This window comes from Rhinoderma darwinii, chromosome 4 (assembly GCF_050947455.1).
Source record: "Rhinoderma darwinii isolate aRhiDar2 chromosome 4, aRhiDar2.hap1, whole genome shotgun sequence".
NCBI classification, from domain to species: Eukaryota; Metazoa; Chordata; class Amphibia; order Anura; family Rhinodermatidae; genus Rhinoderma; species Rhinoderma darwinii.
Genome location: NC_134690.1, coordinates 203,622,572 through 203,645,160, shown reverse-complemented (window position 1 = coordinate 203,645,160; position 22,589 = coordinate 203,622,572). Strand labels below are relative to the sequence as shown.

General features: G+C 40.9%; 1 protein-coding gene across 5 annotated transcripts in view; it reads right to left on the bottom strand.

Annotated features, from left to right (window-relative positions):
* DOP1A (DOP1 leucine zipper like protein A) overlaps positions 1-22,589 on the bottom strand; it is a 76,848-nt gene that overhangs the window by 25,853 nt on the left and 28,406 nt on the right. For 4 of the 5 annotated variants that reach the window (XM_075862075.1, XM_075862072.1, XM_075862071.1 and 1 more), the window contains 12 exons: positions 22,334-22,453; positions 21,774-21,888; positions 21,057-21,086; positions 16,968-17,192; positions 7,743-8,349; positions 7,032-7,306; positions 6,713-6,865; positions 5,513-5,613; positions 4,601-4,854; positions 2,368-4,327; positions 2,178-2,289; positions 770-952 (listed from right to left, as the gene is read on the bottom strand). In XM_075862075.1, the coding sequence (XP_075718190.1) occupies positions 770-952; positions 2,178-2,289; positions 2,368-4,327; positions 4,601-4,854; positions 5,513-5,613; positions 6,713-6,865; positions 7,032-7,306; positions 7,743-8,349; positions 16,968-17,192; positions 21,057-21,086; positions 21,774-21,888; positions 22,334-22,453 (4,135 nt within the window). The remainder of the gene's footprint in view (positions 1-769; positions 953-2,177; positions 2,290-2,367; positions 4,328-4,600; positions 4,855-5,512; positions 5,614-6,712; positions 6,866-7,031; positions 7,307-7,742; positions 8,350-16,967; positions 17,193-21,056; positions 21,087-21,773; positions 21,889-22,333; positions 22,454-22,589) is intronic. The other variant, XM_075862073.1, reaches the window with a different exon arrangement.

The window sequence follows — 22,589 nt, the reverse complement described above, 5'->3', positions numbered from 1 at the left end:
AGCATGCTCTGCGGTCACATATTTCAGGGGGTTTAGTCTTCATACCTGGCACTGTAACCTAAAACTCCCGAAATCCATTGCAGCAGATAGCATCACAGGCTCTCAGCTAAGGCTGTGTTCACATTTGTGTATGAGGCTCTGTCGCAAATGCTGTGAGAAGACGTACACCATAACAGAGCCAGAGGGACCCGACTATAAGTCAATGGAGGTCCATCGGGCGCAGGTGTTAACCGTTTGAAACAGAAACCACAACGCAAATGTGAACAGAGACCAAGTTATTTACAAAGTGTTGATTCATTTACAGCTTTGCTACCAGATTCATAAGACCTGATAAAACTTCTGTTGTGTACAGAACACTATAGTAAATGAAACAATGTAATTGCAAACTTAAGATTTCCGATGTCTCCTAAAAAAATCTAAAACTGAAGAAAACCAGCAATATTTCCTAAGCATGTTTGTCTGTAGGGCAGAGAGAATACGCAGTTATTTTTACTATTTTAGCCTACCACATATTCATGGAAATATGTCCTATTAAAAGAAGCGCTCTCCCACATTCTCTGATAATTGAATAGGACATTGTGCTATTCACAGAAGACACAGACCGCAGACATTAAACTTATTGACCCAATCAGACGCACTTTCATCAAACTTCATTTAATCCAATTAATGAAATTACTTGAGAACAGAAAATGTAATAGAAATCTAAAAATGCCAGGAATAACATAAAGATGACTTGCTCTCTTCAGACTAATTCCTCCGCCTCGATTACCTTTGTTGAGCCGAGGTTGATTGTAGTGACGGAGGCGGCAGCTGCTGCAAAGTTTTTCTCAGAAGAGTCCGCTTGATGAAGAATACTCCATAGCAGGGTGACTGATGACATTATTAAATGAAGTATAGAAAGGATTCCACTGCGTGCTTCAAGCAAATGTTTCTGATCAACATTGACCATCAGCTGAAAAATGGGAGATATAAAGTCAACGTTTGTTACTAGAACAGGGGAAAAAAAATTCATAGGTAATAAGATTAAATATATGACAAGAAATCCTTATATCCAGGAAAACCCCACATATGAAAAGAAATACCCGTAGAATAGCACAATAACTGTATTTCAATGTACTGTACATTTAATCTCCGCTTTTAAAGGCTATGCCTACTTTGGAACCATTTTTTATTACTTCAATGAATCTAAAATAACGAAAACTCAAAGCGCCTTTGCACACAGTCTTGAATAAAAAATTTCATACCGTTTTGCATCTACAGCTCCAATGCAGAACTATGTGTCTCCATGGTTACAGATTACAAACAAACATGTGCGTTGATCATGCAGTCATGTTTTACTTTTTTCATCAGCCCCCTTCTTGCTCAACTGTAAGAACATGAATATGCATAGGAGCTGTATATTTTTGATCAAGACTATTTGCAAAATTGCTTTGTATTTTAGATGCATTGGAGCAATAGAAAATATTTGCAAAAGTGCACAAAGGCTATTAAGGGAGTCTGTCACCATACTTCTAAATCACATAGTGTGTACCATTGCACCAGTTAAACAGCGCACCATATGCAAATTAAGGAGCCTCTAGGCCAAAGGTCTCCATGTGGTTTCGGCTCCTTTCAACACCAAATCCGGCATAGGGGCACTTTAATTGATAAATGGCACGTGCTTTAAATTGCTGCCCGCTGAAGTGCTTTAGAAAGGTCATCTAATAGATGTCACTTTTCCAGCAGTGTTACACCAGTGCTTGTGCAGAACATTTCTAATTGTCTTCACAAAGACATTATAAAAAAAAAAAAATCTTCACATTTCTAAAACAAAATCTACTAAACCCCTCAAATGCTTCCATTTGAGACATTTCTGTTTAAAGTGATTATTGTCAAATAGATTTACCCACAAAATACATATATAGAATGTCCGCAGTATATGCCATAAATGTCTGACAGTTTGAAGTCCCACCTCTGGGTCCCAGAGGTGGCGTCCCACCTATTGAGAAAAAGAGGGACCCTGGTTCTCACCAGAGGGATTAGGGGGGTGCAGTCTTCCTTGTAGGTGGGATTCCCTTAGGTAGGAAATCCTCACCTATCAGACATTTATGACATTCTGTTGATATGCCATTAACGTCTTTCGTGAGAAAACCCCTTTAAAAGAGGGTACATATAAATCATGGAAACCTTTATTTTACCTGGTGGTACTGAGCAGAGGGGTCTAGCAGACAGTAGTGAATAATTGTTGTGATGCCTTCTAACAGGGTCAGTATCATATCAGGTGGGCTGAACGATGCCATCCATAGCGGCCTGAAATACAAAACAGAGACACTTTTACAGCTTTCAGCAACAACTCAAACGTTAAAAGGGCAGATCCTGAACACCTACCTATTGTCGGAGAATCCCGCTTCATACTTGTATTGCTGAATTAAGTTATCAAGATTTCTGCAAAGCTGTAATGTCACTGAAGCCACTACTCTCTGTAACACCTTCCCCATGTAAGGCAAAGTGGACGTGATGAGTCCGATCCATTGAGGGTGCATTTTACATGTATAGTGCTGGTGTAAAGCCCGGATTACTGCACAGAGGAACATTCCCTGGCATGTGATTGGCTGCGAGTGCATATATTGTAAGGAGGTCATTGGCTGTTGAGGGTTTATGTGCTCCAGATCAGTGATGACAAAATCAAAGCCTGCCTCGTTGTCTTCTGGAACAGTTAAAACGCGATGTTCTAAGACAATAAGACCTTGAAGGACTTTCAATAATTGGGACTGTAGTGTACTGCCATTGTCTAATTCATCTTCAGAAAAGTTAATGAGACTGTCTTCTGAAAAGCCTTCTTCAATGGCCATTATGTTCTTCTCTGCCATGCGCTCACTGTGCCACTTCTGAGCACTGAAAATAGAAGATAGTAGGCAGTGGAGGATCACTTTCTGAACCTTGCATTTGGACAATATATCCGAGATAAAGCTGGCAAAGCCCTTAGCGGAGCTCTCGATGACCTTTGCTAACTCTGTAAACAGCAGGGTCAAGATTTCGATGCTCATCATCTGCATGTTGCGGTTGCCTATGAGCTCTTGCTGAGAAACTTTCACATGTGTAGGGTAATGGCTTCTCATAAAGTACAAACATAATGAAATAAGAATTTCTATATACATGGAGCTCCGGAAATTGTGATTAGAGTCCAGTGGAATATTACTATAAAAGTCTTTCCCCATCACGGAAATTCGATGCCTCGCTAAAAGATTCTGGAGCAAAGATAACTGAGGTGTATAGGCATTGTTCACACTGGTGGTGGATATAGCACTAACAAACACAGTTGGGCAGGTTTTTAATATGGCTTTTATAGCAGATAAAGCATATAAAGTCCTTGAGGCGTCATATAACTGGAGGTACAAGAGCACATGCTGGTAAAGAGGGTGAATGTTGAAATTGGGGGATTTACGTATGCCGGGAGATCCCACATCACTTTCAATTTCTGAGATTTCACCTTCTCCGCAACTATACCAGTTTTCCAAATCTAATCCATCAGTGAAAAAAACATTTGTTTGTTTCATCTTTTCATTTTGTGCTTTCTTCTTGTCTTCATCTTTTCTTCTGGGTATTTTTACTTTAGGTTTTGTTCCTGTTGCTTTACTGCCTCCTACTTTACCATGTGGGCTCTTTTCTGCCCCTTTACCTTTAAAATTAAACTGGATGCTACTGTGACTCCTTTTTCGGTGTTGTCCCCCCATCATATTGGAATTAAATTCTGTAGGTATCTGTTGAGCCATAATTGATGGAGATGATAGGTTTCTGGTTATAGCATTTGCCAAGCCTTCAATGCCGTCCTCTGCAGACACAGACAGAAAGTTAGATGGATCTCTGACTGAGCGATTGTTCCCTTGAGGTAATTCCTCCTCATTACGAGGAGCTTCATTTACTACAGCGCTGCATATATTTATTCTGTCAGACGTATCAACCTGATCAGAATCGGAGGAATTTGATTCGGGGTCTTCACCAACATTTCTCAAAACATTGCAAATTAAGTCAGTGATGACTTGTTGAACTATGGCCTCAACAGAGTCCTCTCTCGAGTTTTGACCGTTCTCTTGAGCAGTTAAACTCTCGGCATCCACGTCATCTCCACCTGAAGACTGAGAACAACCAGAATCCGAGCTCTGTAGAATCTCGATCTGCTGGTCTGGAATCTCAAAGTCCAATATTCCCATTGGGATGGTCTCGCTGCTTGTACTCAGGAGGGAAAGCCTGTCGCTCAATGGGTTCACTGTAAGGCTAAAGTTCTCCATCTCGTCCATGAGAATCTGTTTAGATGTTGTCCCAGAAAATAGCCGTGTGCTGGGAAATACTGCAAGTATGTACAAGAAAATTAATTTTGGTTAATTATGAATATAATAAAAATGAAAACATGCACACTCACTTTATTAATGCTATGCCGTAGTGTGACAACACACATTCTAAAGTTTCTTGTATGCTGCAAGGTGTGCCTTCTCTTAAGCGATATTATTATTATTGGGGATTAACACATCAAACGGATATTATTACATCAACAGGGGATTATCAGAAGCTAATAAAAAGACAGTAGCTGGAATCCATATAATCCATAGCATGTTATACATACCATCATTGCTCGATGCCTTGCTGAAGGCTTTTCGGTTTTCTTCCAAGTGTCGAATGGATTTGCTCCAGTGTCTTTCAGCCTGGACTCGCTGCACAGATACACGCTGAGTTTTAGGATGAAGGAGCAGAAGTAGCAGTGGTTCCAGTACTCTAGCAATATCATGTCTCTGGAGTACTTGATGTAGCCAGGCCTGACCCACAGAAGACGTGCAGCCATCTACGCAATTCAGACTGTCCAGCATAATGAACAATGACCTGTAAGGGGCAATGAGTAATAGATAATGCACCACACGCATTGATGGTAAAGAGGACTGGTCCGTAATGACAAAATGATACAGATCTACTGACAGTTCTCCAATGTTCTATCCATGTTAATATTCCAGAAGAATCGCATGTAGCACATTAACCCTTTTCAGTAAGCTACAAAGGATACATTTAACTTTAATGATTTGACATTTACGATTTAAAGAAGTTCTCTAGTCAAACCTATTCAACTGTAGAACCAATTTTAGAGACTGTGGGATACATTTTGTTATTTAATATTACTTTTGCCTTTTTTCAAAGTCATATATAAACTGCACACTGATAATGGCATAGATGTATTCAAGGCCTAAGTTGTATGTATGGACTTCAGCAAGAATAGAACATCCACTTCAAAAAGCAACCAGTATAAGACCAAAATCCTGTATAGAAAAAGATATAAAATGATATTCAGATTGCCTAATATCTATACGGTTTACTTTGAGATGAGGGGTGGAAATGTGCGAGGGGCAGGGGAGAGGGATTGTTGTGTTTGTTTGTGGTGTAAAAAATTTAAAATAGTTAAAAAAAAAAAAAAACATAATTAAAAAAATAAATAAAATAAAGGCACCCATATTTGCAATATTCAGAAACAATCTTAATGATCACAAACCTGTCAAAAGTACGGCCATAGGATGATGATTTGTTGATGTGAAGGTCCCTGGTGAGGTGCCACAGGACTGCAAATCGACCATGGGCCTCCATTCTAATTTTCTTTGAAAAATAAAGGAAACGCTTATTAGTAGTCTATATTATATACTGCTATGACATGAAAGAATGCAAGATTTACAGGATTCTACAAGTCCAAATAGTTTGGAATGTTTTGATGTGACAAGTATGGTATATTAATAATTCCTATAAAACTACACAGATATAAATAACCACACAGGAATAAATACTTTAAAGGGGCTTTCCAGTCCCAAAAAATGTACGGTCTATCCTCATGATAGGCCATTAATATCTGATCGGGCGGGGTCTGACTCTCAGCACCCCCGCAGATCAGCTGTTTTGAACGGGCCGCAGTGCTTGTACGAGTGCAGTTACCCCTTAATTTCCTTTACTCGCACTGTGAATCGCTGACACACTTGTAGCGGCAGTTCACAGTATTATAGCCTTTTCCTATTCACTTCAATGGGAGAAGGTTGTGATAATTGTTTTTTTCCAAAAGCACTGTTATCCCTATTGAAGTAAACCTGCAACAAAACTACAACTGATAAGGCATGCTGCAGTTTAAAAAAAATAAAAGAATAGGATTTAAGGGGTTGACGACTACTAGACAACCGATGACCTATCCACCGGATAAGTCATCAGTATATCACCGGTCCGGGTCTGACACCCAGACCCTGCCCTGATCAGCTGCTCCGGTTGCCTGGGGCAGCAGATGTTATTGCACAGTATGCGATGTACGGAGCCAGAAGCAGTTGGCTGCGTACATTGCACAGCGGCCGTGATGCCGAACTGCAGCTCTGCTCCTATTCACTTGAATAGGAGCAGAGCTGCAGTACCGCAGCTTGGCCGCTATTCCATGACTGGAGCCAACTGCTTCCGGCATGGACGTCTGATGCCCGGAGGTAACCGGAGCGGCTGATCGGTGCGGGGTCCGGGTGTCGGACCCCCACAGGTCATTTACTGATGACCTATTCCGTGGATAGGTCATCAGACGTCTGGTCGTGGACAAGCCCTTTAAGACCATAATTCCTTTTTACAAAATTGGAAGAATATTTTTTTCAGTCAACTTTTAGTTTGTTTTTTATGAACACAGACTTCTTATTACTAAAGACTTTATCTTTAAAAGTGTATATTGAATACATACCTTATCCTTGTGTGTAAGCTGCTGGCTAATGGCATCTTCACATATACTAGAACATGGGACCAGGTTGTGCAGTTGATAGAAGAGTTCTACACTTCTTTGATGGTGTTGTGGTGTCAGGTCACCCAACTGTTGCCATAGTATTACAGCCACATTCTGCAAACGGTAGAAAAAAAAGAACAGCCCCACAGGCTTGTAATAGGTGCAGTTAAACAGTGCATGAGCTTATCTGAGATTAGGCAATTTTTAACAAGAATATTTAAAATTAGCGAAAATTAACCACCACACACTAAGAAACAAACACTTAAATCATTCTACATACCTTGAAGAAATCGGTTTTCTCAGCCATGTACCTCAAATTGCCCTCAGTAAGGGGAGGTCGTATAACAACAGACACTCTGCCTTGGTTTGGGCTCAAGGGTTGAGAAGCTTCCAGGCTATTCGCATTTTCTCCTACTACAACTGCCACAGACTGTGTCATGCCAACCAGGTCCATAACAAGCGATATGGCAACACTCTGTATACTGAAGTCAACCGCTGCACTGCAGGCATTTATGAGAGTCTGAAGCCACGTTGTTGGTTGTACCTTCTCACAATCTAATAAAAACGGAAATAAAGTACACCATTAAAGTATAAGAATACTGCATTGATCATTACACTAAAACTCTACAAGATCTAGTAAAACATACTCTTTTTGCAACATGTTCCTTATGCTTCATATTAAACAGACGTTAAAGGGGTATTTCCATCTTAGGGCCCACAGGTGCCAGAGGTGGGACCCACATCTATCAGAATTTATGGAATAGCCCCAGGATACGCCAGAAACGTCTAAAATGGGAATACCTGTGGATTTGCCATAAATGTCTAAGATGCGAACACCCCTGGCATAACTGGCACTCAATACACTTACAGGCAGTTGCGGAGGAAGGACCTGTTCCAATCTACGCCATATGGCCCTGTGAATTCTGGTCACACCACGATTCACAACATATGAAGGAGAAATTTGCTTACAAATATCAGCACTTAAACTTACCCCCTTCTCCTTTATCTGAATGAATGTCTGCAGTGTGACTGCCTTCTGCAATATACACAGGAAAACTGGAACATTCAAGGAATAGCTGGCATGCAGCAATGAAGGCTGGACGGTATTCTTTTGGAGAATTTGGTTTGTTGATTTTGTTTTCTTTAGCATTTTCTGTTGTCTCCCATTTTGTGCTATCTATTTGACCTCCTGTGGGTTGTTCTACTGGAAGCATGTTAGGTGCAGCAGTCTTTGGGAGAATGTACAGAGTGATAAATCTTGTGAGGAACTGTTGGAAATACTCCAGGCAACACTGCATTGCTGTTTTTTGTATCGCCTTTACACCCCGTGTAGATGTTCCTTCTGGACTCATACAAGGGTGTTGTACAACCGTCTCTTCAGAACCTACAGTAGATGCGGTTTCAGTTTCTGATGAAGTGCTACCCAAGGGCAGACCAGCTGCACTTTGCCCATCACTCAGCACCTTGTCAAGGTCATCTGTTTTGTCTTCCTGGTACTGTACAAATTCAGTAAAACCACTTTCTGAAGATCGGCTGCTTGGAGGGTTTTCACCATCTTCAAACACATCACCTTGATTTTCAGCAGAAACTGGAGACAACTAGGAAGTAAACGAATAGCAATCAGTGAACGCTTCCATCCTGAGATTCATTAAATCCATAGTTTAGAAAAATTACTGATCATGTGAAACAATATGAAAATAAAATTAAAGAAGAACCTTTCAGAAGTGTGAAGACACATCATGTTTTTTTGTGTTTTTTCAGTTCAGTGTTATCAGAAGTACAGCGTATGAAATCAAGTCGACATGCCCTACACATTCACACACAACTGCCATCATTTAAACCAGTTCATATGGGGACATTCATGTGGATGTGACTTGAAACAGCTAAATAAGAACCGAGCATAGGCAGATTTTGTCATGAGACCCTATGAACAGTTTATCCTCATGCTTAACAGGTTCCCGACCGCTGGCTGTATTTATACGGCCAGCGGTCAGGGTCTCTGAAGTCCGCCGTATAGACTATTTACGGCGGTACTTCAGAGACTGTGCACGCGCGATCGCGTGCACACAGCTCTATGCCCTGGCTGTTGCTAACAGCCATGGGCACTGGGCAGAATGTCAGGGGCCAATCTTTTGGCCCCTGAACATGTGATCGCTGTAACAACCAATCACAGCGATCACATGCATTTCTGCATAGAAAACAGTGTGCACGCGATTGCGTGCACACAGCCCTGTGCCCACGCTGTTACCAACAGCTCTGGGCACTGGACAGAGTATCAGGGACCAATCTGATGGTCCCTGAACATGTGGTCGCTGTGAAAACCTATCACAGCGACCACATTTGTTTTATTTTGACTTTTCTGGCAGTAAATCTCCTGCCTCTTTTCTTCTCCTCAAACATTGTTTCAGTGTGAGGAGAAGAAGAGACTCGGGAGAATTGCTGCCAGAAGATTACAGTTACAGTTACACAAAAAATACAGTTACACTCTAAAACATTCTCTGTATAGATAGATTTCTATCTATCTATACAATCTATCTATCCATATATCTTTTTTTCTATCTACCTTTCTTTCTTTTATTCTATTAGAATAGGCAGGTAGGGAGTATATAATTATATATATATATCCACATATATATAATATATATAGCAATAGCGGTTTATTTTTTTGTTAGCGGTAGTGTAGATATATATAGCAGTTAGTTTGTGTGTTTTAAAAAAAAAACATTTGTTTAGTTAGTGTTAGTGACGTTATGGCGAGGAAGTTGTTTAGCGCCGAGGAGGCATACGCCATGCTGTGGTCTGAGTCGGAGACCGCATCAGAGATGGCGTCAGAGATGGAACCTGTTTTGGGCAGTGACGATGATAGCGTCACTTCAGGTTAATCTTCAGGGGACGTTATCCCTGACGCAGTTGAAACTGCAGAACATGAAAGCGCAGGGCCAAGTAGCGCTGTAGCACGGGACAGCCTGGTCCCTCCAGTCCAGGCTCTTGTATGGGCACCTGCCCCATCTTTTGGGCCTAGAATCCACGGATTTACTGCCACTCCTGGCATAACCGTGGACAATACAAATTTTGTCCAAATGGATTACTTCCATTTATTTATAACGGACGACATCCTAAATCAGATTGTCCACGAAACAAATTTATATGCCACTCAATATATAAGGCAGAAACCTTCATCCACCCATGCCAGAAATGGGACGCCCACCAATTTGCAGGAACTAAAAAAAAATTTGGGGCTCACCCTAAATATGGGTATTGTCAAAAAGCCCTCCATTAGGTCTTACTGGTCAACAAGACCCGCCCAAGCCACCCCAGTATATTCTGCAGTAATGCCCAGGTCTCATTATGAGACAATAATGAGGTTCCTCCACTTCAATGACAACGCACAGGCCCCCCCAAGTACCGATGCAAACCGGGATTGGTTGTTCAAAATAAGACCGCTAATAAATTCCCTGAATAATTTATTTCTGCAACTCTACACCCCTGAGCAGAATGTAAGTGTGGACGAATCCCTCCTCAACTCTCATGGCAGACTTAGCTTTCGCCAATATCTACCTTCCAAAAGGGCAAGATATGGCGTTAAGCTTTACAAATTGTGTGAAAGCGGGTCAGGATATACCACCGCCTTCAGAATTTATGAAGGGCGGGACCGCACAATAAATGTTCCTGGATGCCCCCCTGATCTTTCCACCAGCAGTAAGATCGTGTGGGAGATAATGCAGCCTCTGCTTCACAAGGGGTACCACCTGTACTGTGATAATTTTTATTCGAGTGTGCCTCTGTTTAGGCATTTGCATGCTGCAAGGACTGGGGCATGTGGTACCATGCGCAAAAACAGAATTGGTTTTCCACAGCAATTAGTGGGGAAGCGCATGGTAAAGGGGGACTCCTGTGCTTATGCATCTGAGGAATTGCCGGCGGTCAAGTTCAGGGATCGCAAAGACGTGTATGTGCTAAGCACGATTCATACCGCAGGAACAGTGGCAGTGAGGGAAAGGGGGGCAACATCGGACAAGCACAAACCAGTGAGCGTGTCCGAATATAACAAGTACATGGGGGGGGGTGGATTTAAGCGACCAGGTTTTACAGCGCTATTTAGTAAAACGCAAAACTAAAACCTGGTACAAAAAAGTGGCCATTTATTTGTTACACGTGGCCATCCACAACTCATTCGTGCTCTACAAAAAAAACAGAGGCAGAGACACATACCTGGATTTCCAGGAAAAAATTATTGAAGGCCTCATTTTTGATGTTCAGGACACCCGAGAATGCCCCCAGTCTGAGGATGTCACGCGACTGACTGAAAGACACTTCATCAGTCGGATTCCCCCAACACCAACCAGAAGCAACCCTCAGAAAAAGTGCCGCGTCTGCAGAAAAGACGGGCACCGCAAAGATTCCCGATATTTCTGTCCCTCATGTCCCTCGCAACCAGGCCTGTGCATTGAGCCATGTTTTAAAAAATACCACACTGTTCTGAATTATTAGATCTTAGTTAATTCGTTGAAAATATATTTGCCCTACATTACGTTTTTATTTTTCCCCTGATTTTACTCCGAGGGTGAGGGAGGGAATGGGTGGGGGGTGGATGTCATGTTTGCATATTCTCTAAAGTTCTTCTGCTGGAGAGCTCCATTTGCATAAACCTGCAATTTCTTATTTTAGAAAACCCAAAAAAATAAATTCCCATTATACCCCTAGATGAATATTTTGGGATTTCTGCTTCAAGAGCAGATATTTTGGAAGGGTTATAGAAACGCAGCGGAGTTTTGTAAAACCAGCTTTGAAAAAAAGCGATTTGTGAAATAAGCTTCTTCTATCGTCCGCCCTCCTACATCTCTATGTGATAATAAGGCACACATATTTGGTATCCCCATGCACAGGAGAAGTGGAAGAATGTGAAAGGAGATGAATTTTGGCCGTGGTCTATGCCGTGTGTGAAAAATGCTGGCATAAACTGACGCATTTGCTAAAAAATTGCTAATTTTATTTTGATCCATCTTATTCAAGAAACTTTCAGAAGAAAACTGGACTGTCTAAAAATATGATAAACCCCTTGAAGAAAACCTTGTGGGGTCTACTTGTGTGAATGAAGTCATTTATGGGGTGTTTCTAATGTTTCAGCAGCATTAGGCCCCCCAGAAAACAGTATGCGGCTATAAAATCAAGTGCAGAATTCCTGGACCGAAGAGGCCAAAAAGCCTCCTTTTATGCCAAGCCCTGGCACATGCCCGAACAGGGAATAAGGCACACATATTTGGTATCCCCATGCACGGGAGAAGTGGAAGAATGTGAAAGGAGATGAATTTTGTCCGTGGTCCATACCGTGTGTGAAAAATGCTATCATAAACTGACGCAATTGCTAAATTCTTGCTTTTTTTTCCAATTTTGCCCACTTTAGAGAAAAAAAATAAAAAATGATATATACTGACAAATGCCACTAAAACAAAGCCCTATCTGTCCTTTAAAAAGAGTGTAAAATTCAAAGATGAACTTTATTCACCTGCAGAGTTATAGTCATCTAAAGAAGCGCATAGCAAAATTGTCAAATTTGCTCTGGTCATTTAGCTGTAAAACAGCCTAGTCCTTAACCGGTTAAAGCTTGTGACTTCAAGAACTGATCTTTGCACAGTAACACAAACTGTTTTTATATTTTCATGCACATAAAAAAGGGATTTTTTGAGTACTCACCATAAAATACTTGGGTCTGTGGGTCTTCTGGTGAGTACTCCAAAATATCAATTTTCTTGTTCGTATCATTGGGAAGGACAGACACTGTGGGACAACCTAAAGCAGTCCCCAGGGGTGGTAACTGATAGAAAAAAAACCAGTCTAGTTAAATAATCAGCAACTCGAACGGGGGATCATGACTCTTGATCCGGTATGCCTCAAAGATAGCCAACCGAATCCAGTGGGTAATGAAAGCCTAAGAGGCAGCCAGGCCCTTCCACGGACCCTTTGGAAATCACAATTAAAGGAATCCGATCTGGAGAAGGAAGAAGTGAGAGACAGATGAAAAGAGGAGACCACCTTGGGCAAAAAAAAAAAAAAAAGGAGGGAGGGAACCATAAGGAGATGCACCTTATGCTGATAAACAGCCAAGACATGACTGCCAGTTTGGAAACCCCCTGGATAGAAGTTAGAGCCACAAGAAAAAACACCTTCTAGGAGAGAAGATGCAGAGAAATATCTCCTTGTAAAACATCAAGGACCAGGTTCAAGTCACACTGAGAAGCCAGGGACCAGTAGGGAGGAGTTGCATGAGCGATAACTTACAAAAAAAGCCCTGCTGTCAGATTTCAACTCAAGTGGGCTATTAAAAAGTGCACACAGAGAGAAGTTGTTCTAAATCTAGGTCCCCTTGGAAGAACCAGAGAATCCAGGATAGAGAAAAATGCAAGGGGAGGGGGGGGGGGGGGAATTCTGTGGCTTTGACCTATTACCAAAAGTGTAAGTAAGGTGATAAATATGGGCCGAGTAAGGCTTCCTGGCCTTTAGCGTCATTTTGGATAACTCTTTCCGACAAGCGCTTGTCGGAACGCATTGAACAAAGTGACTCTAAATGCTGGCTTTTATCACCTTGACAAGTCCGGGGAGGAAGGGCAGGGTCGGAAAGACTAATCATGCTGAATTGGTCCCATGGCACCACCAGAGTGTGCACCACCTTAGCTTTGGGGTCCCGTGCTCGCAAAATGAAGCAGAGAATCCTATGGTTGAATCCGGATGCCGTGACGTCCTCTTCCAGGAATGACCCTTCTGAAGCAAATCTGCTCAAAAACCTTCTGATGGAGAGACCACTGCCCTGGGTCGACGGGTTCGTGACTGAGAAAGTCTGCTACCCAGATGTTAATCCCAGGAGTGTGCACCGCTGAAAGATTCTGGCAGCTTCCGCTATCCTCCTACCGCGGAGGAGATAAGGATCTTCCTGTCCAAGGAGTTAGGAGAGCGGTTCCACTGGGAGAGAACTGTGCTTTGAAGAGGACAGGAATAAAATTGAACAAATGGAATGGCCTCGATCTAAGCCACCATGTTGCCCAGCACTAGCATGAAGTCATGGAAATGTCAAAGTGCTCCTCCGTAGGGTCCGTACCCATTGCTGGAGGAACACCCTCATTGAGAGAGTGTTTAAGGGGATGATGAGGAATGTAATTCTCTGGGATGAAGATAAGAAGGACTTGAAGCAGTTAATTGTCTAACTGAAGCGGTACAAGGTATTTAGAGTGACCCAAATACAAACTTCATTGTCCTCCATGGACTTTAGCAGGGTTTCGTCCAGATAGGGGATCACTGAATCCCTCTAAATCATGGGAGCACCATTCACCATGGACAGTATTTGTTGAAAACTGTTGCCAGACCTAATAGGAGCACCACAAACTGTTAATGGTGGAGAGGTGTCGTGAAGGTTAGAAATGCCACAGATAGAAAAATTCGATTGGGATGTGGATATACCCATCCTTTAATTTCCACTGAAGCAAGAAAGTCCCCTTGTTCCATGGAGTCGATCACTGGTCGATGAGGCTCTATGCGGAAGTGATGGAACCCGATGCAAGAATTTAAATATTGGATATCCAGAAAAGGGTTAACTGACCCGTCTTTTTTATTGGCACTTCAAAAATATTGGAGTAAAACCCGCTATATCTGTGGTCTGGAGGGACAGGTATAAATCACCCCTTGATGCAGCAGAAAGTCTATTGCAAAAAAAAGGTGGCCGCCGTGGGTGAAGATCGGGGACTCATGGACTGGAAGAAACATTCGGGGGAAAAGCACAAGATTTTGTAGCCCATGTGGATACCAGTTCCAGTACTCAAGCTTTCAAGATGTGGCTGAGCCAGACGACTCTGAAGAAGTCTGCCCCCAACTCGAACAGACCCAAGTAAGGAGCGCGCCTTCAGGCTGAGCTGGTTTTACTCGATCCTGATTTGGTGGACCGAGGATGAGGGCACCAAGAAAGCGTGATCTTGAGTCTTGTTGAGAAAGCCCTCAGGACTGACAAACCTCCAATAAGGCCAAAAACAAGGTCCAGATTTTCTAGAAGAGACTGGGTGTTGGGCACTGGTCTGAGGCAAGTGAGGACTTTAACCACACATAGCCTCCAAGATTAATATCATCAAGGCAGGTCCCAAAAAGATAGGAATCCCTGAAGGGAAGGACCATTTAGATGCCATGCCAGCAGACCAGCACTTGAGCCAGGCCGTCCCTTGGATAGCAATGATGGAAGCAGAGGCACGAGACAAGTCCTCCTGTGTTGCGAGAGGCTTCACAAGGGTGTTTAGCTGTGTTAGAAAGTTCACTAATTCCATAACAGATCTGCGGAGCTGGTCTAAGTAGCTGGAAAGAAGGACCAAAAGAAGGTTTTAATGCGACAATCCAGTGAATCATCGAATGATGCTGGTTCCGCCATGGAGATCATACTAGTTTTATGTATAGTAATTTGTAGAAGCATTTGTGTTGGCATTTTAAAATGATCTTTTATGTATATACAGAATGGCAATCTGAAGCATTTTAAACAAATCGTCCTTGAAACTTGAAAGTGGATGTTGTATTTCGATCTAGCTCACATCTTCCAAAAATCTACTCCTTAATACTCAGTGAGACTACATAAGTTATGGAACAACTGTATTACATCCAGTATTATATTCTAGTTATCACTTCCATGTTTTTCACATATCTGCAGTTTCATCGCGTTCTCCAGTGTCCAGCAATTTGGGTTATTTAACTCAGTGCTGAACCTTTTTGATATGGATGAACTCCAACTTTACTTTGGGCCCTGAACTCACATCTCAGGAGCTGCAGGTGTGTGGATGTACTGTGTTTATTTACATTCATATGTGCTGCATGTATGCAGTTCAATGAGGCATCACATGATAGACTACCCACGGTTCCTATATACTAAAGGGATTTGTTAGGGGATATCTCATTCCTTACTGGCTGTGCATATTGTGTGGTCTTAAAACTGAACCCATTAGTATTGAATCATGGTTCTGCCTAAATTCTTCTAGTTCTTTAGGATTTATTATGAAATCCAGCTGAGAAGTAAACCACTAATAGAAAACAGACTTAATGTATAAAGTGATATTTTATGTATGCACTACTATATTATCTATCAAGCGTTCTGAAATGTGTGCATACCATAAACAATGACTATACTAGATTTAGAGAATTTTTTAAAAATACAGTAAACTAAAAAAAAAAAAAAAAAAAGGAAAATGCTCATCACAAATCCTTTTATTTATGTTAAAATTACATTTGAGTTTATTTAATAATAGATCTTTAATGAAAATTTTCAATCAATAGGCATCCATCGTTGGCACATTACAGGTCTAATTGTTTGTGTTTTTTCTATGTATATTGATTTATTTAATTATGCATTAGCATTTCTCTATTTGCAATATATTCCACAAAATTAAATATAGAAAGAAACAGAAATGCCCTATCACAGTCCTGAAGCTATGAATATTACGGAGGTTACACAGACTCATGCAACACTAGTCTAGACAGCTTTTTCTTTCACCACGTCGCTTTTTCCATAAAAAGTAATATTTTATCATATGACAGGCTAACAAAAGTTCCATGTAAAAAAAGGACACTACTAGCTGCATCTATAAAAACAGCATGATCACAGGTAAGTCATACTGTTCATACAAATAATTGAACTACAAATACAGATGTAGAAATCTTCAAATTGACTCTTAACACTGTGGCAACAAACTTTAACTTGACTTTTTCAATGGCTTTTGTTGCGTGATACGACGCTGCAGCAAGTTAAAGAGGCTCTGTCACCACATTATAAGTGCCCTATCTCCTACATAATCTGATTGGCGCTGGAATGTAGATAACAGCAGTGGTTTTTATTTTGAAAAACGATCATTTTTGAACAAGTTATGAGCAATTTTAGATTTATGCTAATTCGTTTCTTAATAGACAACTGGGCGTGTTTTTACTTTTTACCAACTGGGCGTTGTGGAGAGAAGTGTATGACGCTGACCAAAGGTAAAATACGCCCAGTTGTCTATTAAGAAACTCATTAGCATAAATCTAAAATTTCTCATAACTTGCTCAAAAATGATCGTTTTTCAAAATAAAAAGCACTGTCGTAATCTACATTACAGCGCCGATCAGATTAATCTGGTGATAGAGCCTCTTTAAACTTTGCTACATCTGTAAACACAGTATTATAAGCAGAGTATGCTCTGTTAGCAGAACAAAGTCTTACCTTCTTATCCTCTTTGTCTTTACTGGAGGCATTTTGTCCGCTGGGAGGCTGGAATGTGCCTTCAGACAGAAGCGGAGGTTGCACTTTGCTGAGGATTTTTGAGCAAAGTCTTAGTGAATCGGTCAATTCATTGAGGTCCAGAGCTTGGAGATGGCAGGTTAGGGCAGAAATCATTCGGAGGAGCAGCTGAGGCAGATGTTCAGTCTGTATTTCAATATAGGTCTCCTGAGTAGAAAAGATGGGACAAATTGCTACCTGCATTTTTTGCAAATTGTTGATCTACAAAGAATGTTTATAGCAATAATAGAACACATATGGAGTGAGGTATCAAAACTTGTGCTAAGGAAAACTGAAGGATATTCCTATAGGAACCAATTGGGTCATGTTTTCATTTTCCACTAGGCCTTAGAACTGGAACATATGAATTGATTTGGACATCTCCTACCCTATTCCATTTTACTAGATATGATACTGTAACTTGTTAAAGGGTAACTAAAAGTTTTTAAAAACATAGTGACATGTCAGAAGTTCTGATCAGTGGGGGGGGGTTCGAGCACTGAGAACCACACGATCACTAAAACAAAGCGGCAGACGCATTCGGGTGAATAAACGTTCTATTGAGCCCGTACACTGATCCAGGGAAAGTCGTGAAAAGTCAATCAGAAAAGAAGTAGCTCAGTCTCTTCGTTTTAGAGATCGGTGGGGGTCTCAGTGCTCGGACACCCATCGATCAAAACCTATGGCATGTCACAATGACATCTAAAATGTTTATTAAAAGTTTAGTTACACTTTAAGTGATCTCCTAACTTGGGCGGTACAATCGGAAACCTCAAGAACCTTACGGCTATTCTTTCATGTGCCTCCAAAACCTTTTTGCTATTAAACAAAAAAAAACAAAAAACCTTCTAAGGCAACTAAATTAACCCCTTCCCGACATCCGCCGTATATATACGGCGCACGCCGGGTGGGGGAATATGGAGCGGGCTCACGGGCTGAGTCCGCTCCATAGAGCGAGTGTGTCGGCTGCGTGTTACAGCCGACACTTCCGGGTTACGAGCGGGATCGCGCTTTAGCACGATCCCGCTTGTTTAACCCGTTAAATGACGCGTTCAATAGAGATCGCGGCATTTAAATTTCTAATAACAGGGGGGCGACCCCCTGTAACGTCTCAACGGCCCCCCCGCGGCGAGATCGGGGGGAGCCGTTGGTTCACACGGATGCCTGGGGGTCTGACGAAGTCCCCCAGGTCCGCTATCTTGGTACTCCTATGAAGCTCTGCCTCCGGCAGGGCTTCATAGGAGACTGTCAGAATCACGATATACTGCAATACATTAGTATTGCAGTATATCGTGCAAGCGATCTAACGATCGCTGGTTGAAGTCCCCTAGGGGGACTAATAAAAAATGTAAAAATGAGTTCAAGTTTTGTTTTTTTGTGTAAAATTAAAAGTTCAAAAAACCCCCCTTTTCCCATTTTCCCCCTAGAGCATAGTCAAAAATTAAATAAACATAATTGGTATCGCCGCGTCCGTAAAAGTCTGAACTATCACAATATATCATTATTTAACCCGCACGGTGAACGCCGTAAAAAAAATAAAAAAAAATTGTAAACGCCAGAATCTCTATTTTTTGGTCACCTAATCTCCCACAAAAAATGAAATAAAAAGTGATCAAACCGTCACATTTACACCAAAATGGTATTAAAAACTACAGCTTATCACGCAAAAAAATAAGTCCTCATACCACTTAATCGACAGAAAAATAAAGAAGTTATGGCTCTCGGAATTTGGCGAAACAAAATAATTTTTTTTACACTTTGGTTTTTACTTGTAAAAGTAGTAAAATATAGAAAAAACTACACATATTTGGTATCGCCGTAATCGTATTGACCCATAGAATAAAATTAACATGTTGTTTTAATTGTACAGTGAATTCCGTAAAAATGGCGCGCAAAAATCCATGGTGGAATCACTGTTTTTTTCATTTTCTACCCCACAAATAATTTTTTTCCCGTTTCCTAGTACATTATACGGCAAAATAAATGGTGCTACGAAAAACTACAACTTGTCCCGCAAAAATCAAGCCCTCATAGTACTATATCGACGGAAAAATAAAGGCGTTATGGCCTTTGGAAGGTGGGGAGGGAAAAACGAAAATGAAAATCTGAAAAAGGGCTGCGGCGTGAAAGGGTTAATGGCACATCAAATAGCATCGGCGCCTTGTAGCAATGATGCCTTGAACATAGTTAAAAATGGACAATATCTGATGTTTGTACTGATTTTCTACGTTTACACGACCTGGTGTTATGTTTTCTTTGCACATTCAGAAATCATGCTGCCATGTTTATAGCGGATCTGTCATATATCTTATAGAAATAGAGGGAATGGCGCTGAGATGAGGGATATATTATTTTCTATGATATGATTGAGTATTTTTATGTAAAAAGCTGTTAGTCCTAGAGAAAGTCTGTGAGCCCTGCTTTCACCAGCACACAGAGTGATTGACAGCTTTTCCTGTATGAGTTTGTGTATTGGGGAGCAGTTTTTGTAATTGTGTTTATTTGTTTTTAAAAATGCTCCGTTTGGCTTCAGCAGCTTGCATGTATTCCAATACATTACAAGCTGCTGGATGCCAGTCACAGTCAGACAAGTTCAATGACGGCTGTCGTCTCCATTCCCCCTCTCACCCCTTCAGAACACTCATTTAAGCTGAATTCTGATTAAATCAATCAGAATGAAACAAATTTGATCCAAAAAGTGTCCATAGCTTTTAAAGAGGCATACAATTTAATATATTGGCAAAATCGTTATGACTATAGCAAAAGTTGTCTATGTGCACTGCTGTACTTGAGTTTTCTAATAAAAGTAAGTCCTCGATCTGCTAAAACGGCATAATATTTCATTGGCCAGGACCCATTATTTTAGCAGCATACACAGTCATTAACAATGGTCTTTGACGCTACTATTATTATGATCACTGCCTTAAACTTTAGAATATGCCAAGTTTTAGTAGATACATTTTACTGGAAGCAATACAGTGTCAAAAAGAAAACATTTGAACTGCAAATGCTCACATGTCAATCCTTTAAACCTAAAAGGTAAAACCCAGAATCGTTTCATAATAATTAACTATCCCAGTAGGACATTCATCGTTGCTGCACTATACAGTTTACCTGCTAAAAAACAAAGATATCCACATTTATAAAATGCAGCACTATTTTGTAGCTTTACAGTAAAGACTCTGGCAATATCATAGCAGCCTGTAGTCTGAGACGAACAGCTGACCACAGACTGCTGCTGACAGTTTGTGGATAGACAGCTTTGGGAACATTGAGCTCGAGCACCATCTGTGTCACTTTTGAAATGGTTACTTAGCAACCGACTCTTTCATGTACCGCTAAGGCACAGTACACATCTATGTCGTGAATTCAAGCTGTGACGGATCTATCACACAAAGGACACCAACGGTACCGGATTTACTTATAATTAGGGGCTGTCGGGTTCCCTCATAATGTCCGTTGTTTTGCCCAATAAAATAGTGCTGCATGCTGCACTATTTTATCCATCAAATGTGATGGAATTTGTGACGGAGGCTCCGAACGAAGCCTCCAATGCAGACGTGAACAGAGCCGAATAACAAAGTGACATTTTCCATCATTGGCTAAGAAACGACAGTAAAACAGGCAACAAATACAGCAGCAGATCCTGTTCTCACTTTTGCAAAAATGCCAGCGGCGGTGGAATAGAAAAAAACCATAACTAAAACTTTAGTTCCAACTTCTGAGTTCCTAAAATATGGTAATTTTTAAGTTTGAGTAGAAATGTTCTCTAAAGTAAAACAAAGCCGGTTAAAAAGGGTATTATAATAATAGCGGTATCAACTTCCATTATTGAGAAACTGAATGTCAGACCCATAGGCTTGGAACATAGAGCGGTATACTACTCCCAAACAATGAAGACCGCAATAAACTACAATGATCACGTACGTATATAAAGTATGGACAAGGTTATAAAGCCCTGATAAGACCTTCTTGTCGTCATGAAAAGCACAAGTACAGATGTGAAAAAGAAAACAGACCGTCATACAGTACCTGACATATCACTCTCATACTTCTAGTAGGCTTAGGAAAGGAAAGCAAAAGATTTAAAAGAATGGAAAGAACAGGGTTAGTGGTTATTTTACTGCACAATGTAGACAGAAAATAACAGGTTCATAGCACATTATAAATAAAAGAAGAACAGCAGCAGCAGTTCCTGGAGAAAGACAAGATGCCAGTGCCATCTGCATTCAAGACTGGTGATGACGTGTGTTGCCAGGCAATGATTGGGTTTAACATGTAATATTTACGGAATTTACAGAGACTTTTCATTAACAGAGCTGCAATTTTAAATGGCAGTTAATGGGTCAATGGTGATATAGGCCATTGGTTTGCAATGGTCACCACAAAGGGTTTTGTGTGAGAAAGACCCCAAATGTTGCATGTAATGTTGTTGGGATGGAGTAAGTAATATTTTCATTGACGTTGGTGAATGCCGGCACCTTTTCTACTTTCTCTGTATTAAGTCGGCCGGTGGGGATCCCTGGTGTCACGTCCCTGCTTCTATCTATGAGATTAAAGGACTGTGCAGCTTACATTGTTCTGTCAAATAAATCCTTATGGGAGTTCTTTAACAAAAAGGACAGTTTGTTTTTCATGTATTGCAATATTATCTACGTGTAGTGTTTTACACTTCCGTAAGGTCAGCCGGTTGAGATTTACACTAATTACGTTATTTCAACCCAATGTAGAAAGTACAGAAACTCTTACCAAAGACACAATGTCTAGTAAGAAATCCACCAGCAAGCAGAAATTGATAAGTGGTAACTCGGACAGATTACCGCTGTCACTGCATGAACGCTGGAGTCTGGCGTGTAGCGTCCGCCTAAAAGAACAAAATGTCACTTCAATACAAAAATCACTCAGTACAAATCCGTTCACATGCCTCTGTGACGAAAAGGTGAATGTGATGTATATAGGTGTGTGCGTGTGCTGAAGGTGTGCTGTAGCTCAATCCTTAAAGGCTCACAATAATGCGTTATATAATGAACTTTTGTGAAAATTCTATTTCTTAAAAAAAAAATCAAAAAAATCATGCCATTTAAAAAGAAAGCTAGAAAAAAAAAAAAAGAAGAAGAAAATATCAATAGTATGCCTGCGCCCCGGCTAAATTGGAGGAGATTTGTCACTGCTGTGTTAACAAACGCTTACTTGCCTAGAGGACAAAACTACTTACACAGTAATAAATCATTTGTACAGCCTGAGTGATATTAAATAAAAAAGGAAAATAAAAGTGCTGCCTTTGTAGTCAATAAAACACTTGTATTTACCGGCAGCATTCCTCAAACCAACGCGCAATGTAATCCCACATGTAATAAGGCTCAAAGGAGTTAAATAAAAGGTTGGCGGTTTTAATGAGCTCTGCAGTCCTCTTGTTTTCCCGCAGTTTACTTAATGGAGAAAAAAAAAATAGGAATCATTATTTTATATTACAAACAAAATGTACACAGGATGGGGACACAAGGACACACAGGGGTGACAGGGAGGGAAAGAGGGCCCTGCGGAATAGGGTAAAGAAGAAGAAGA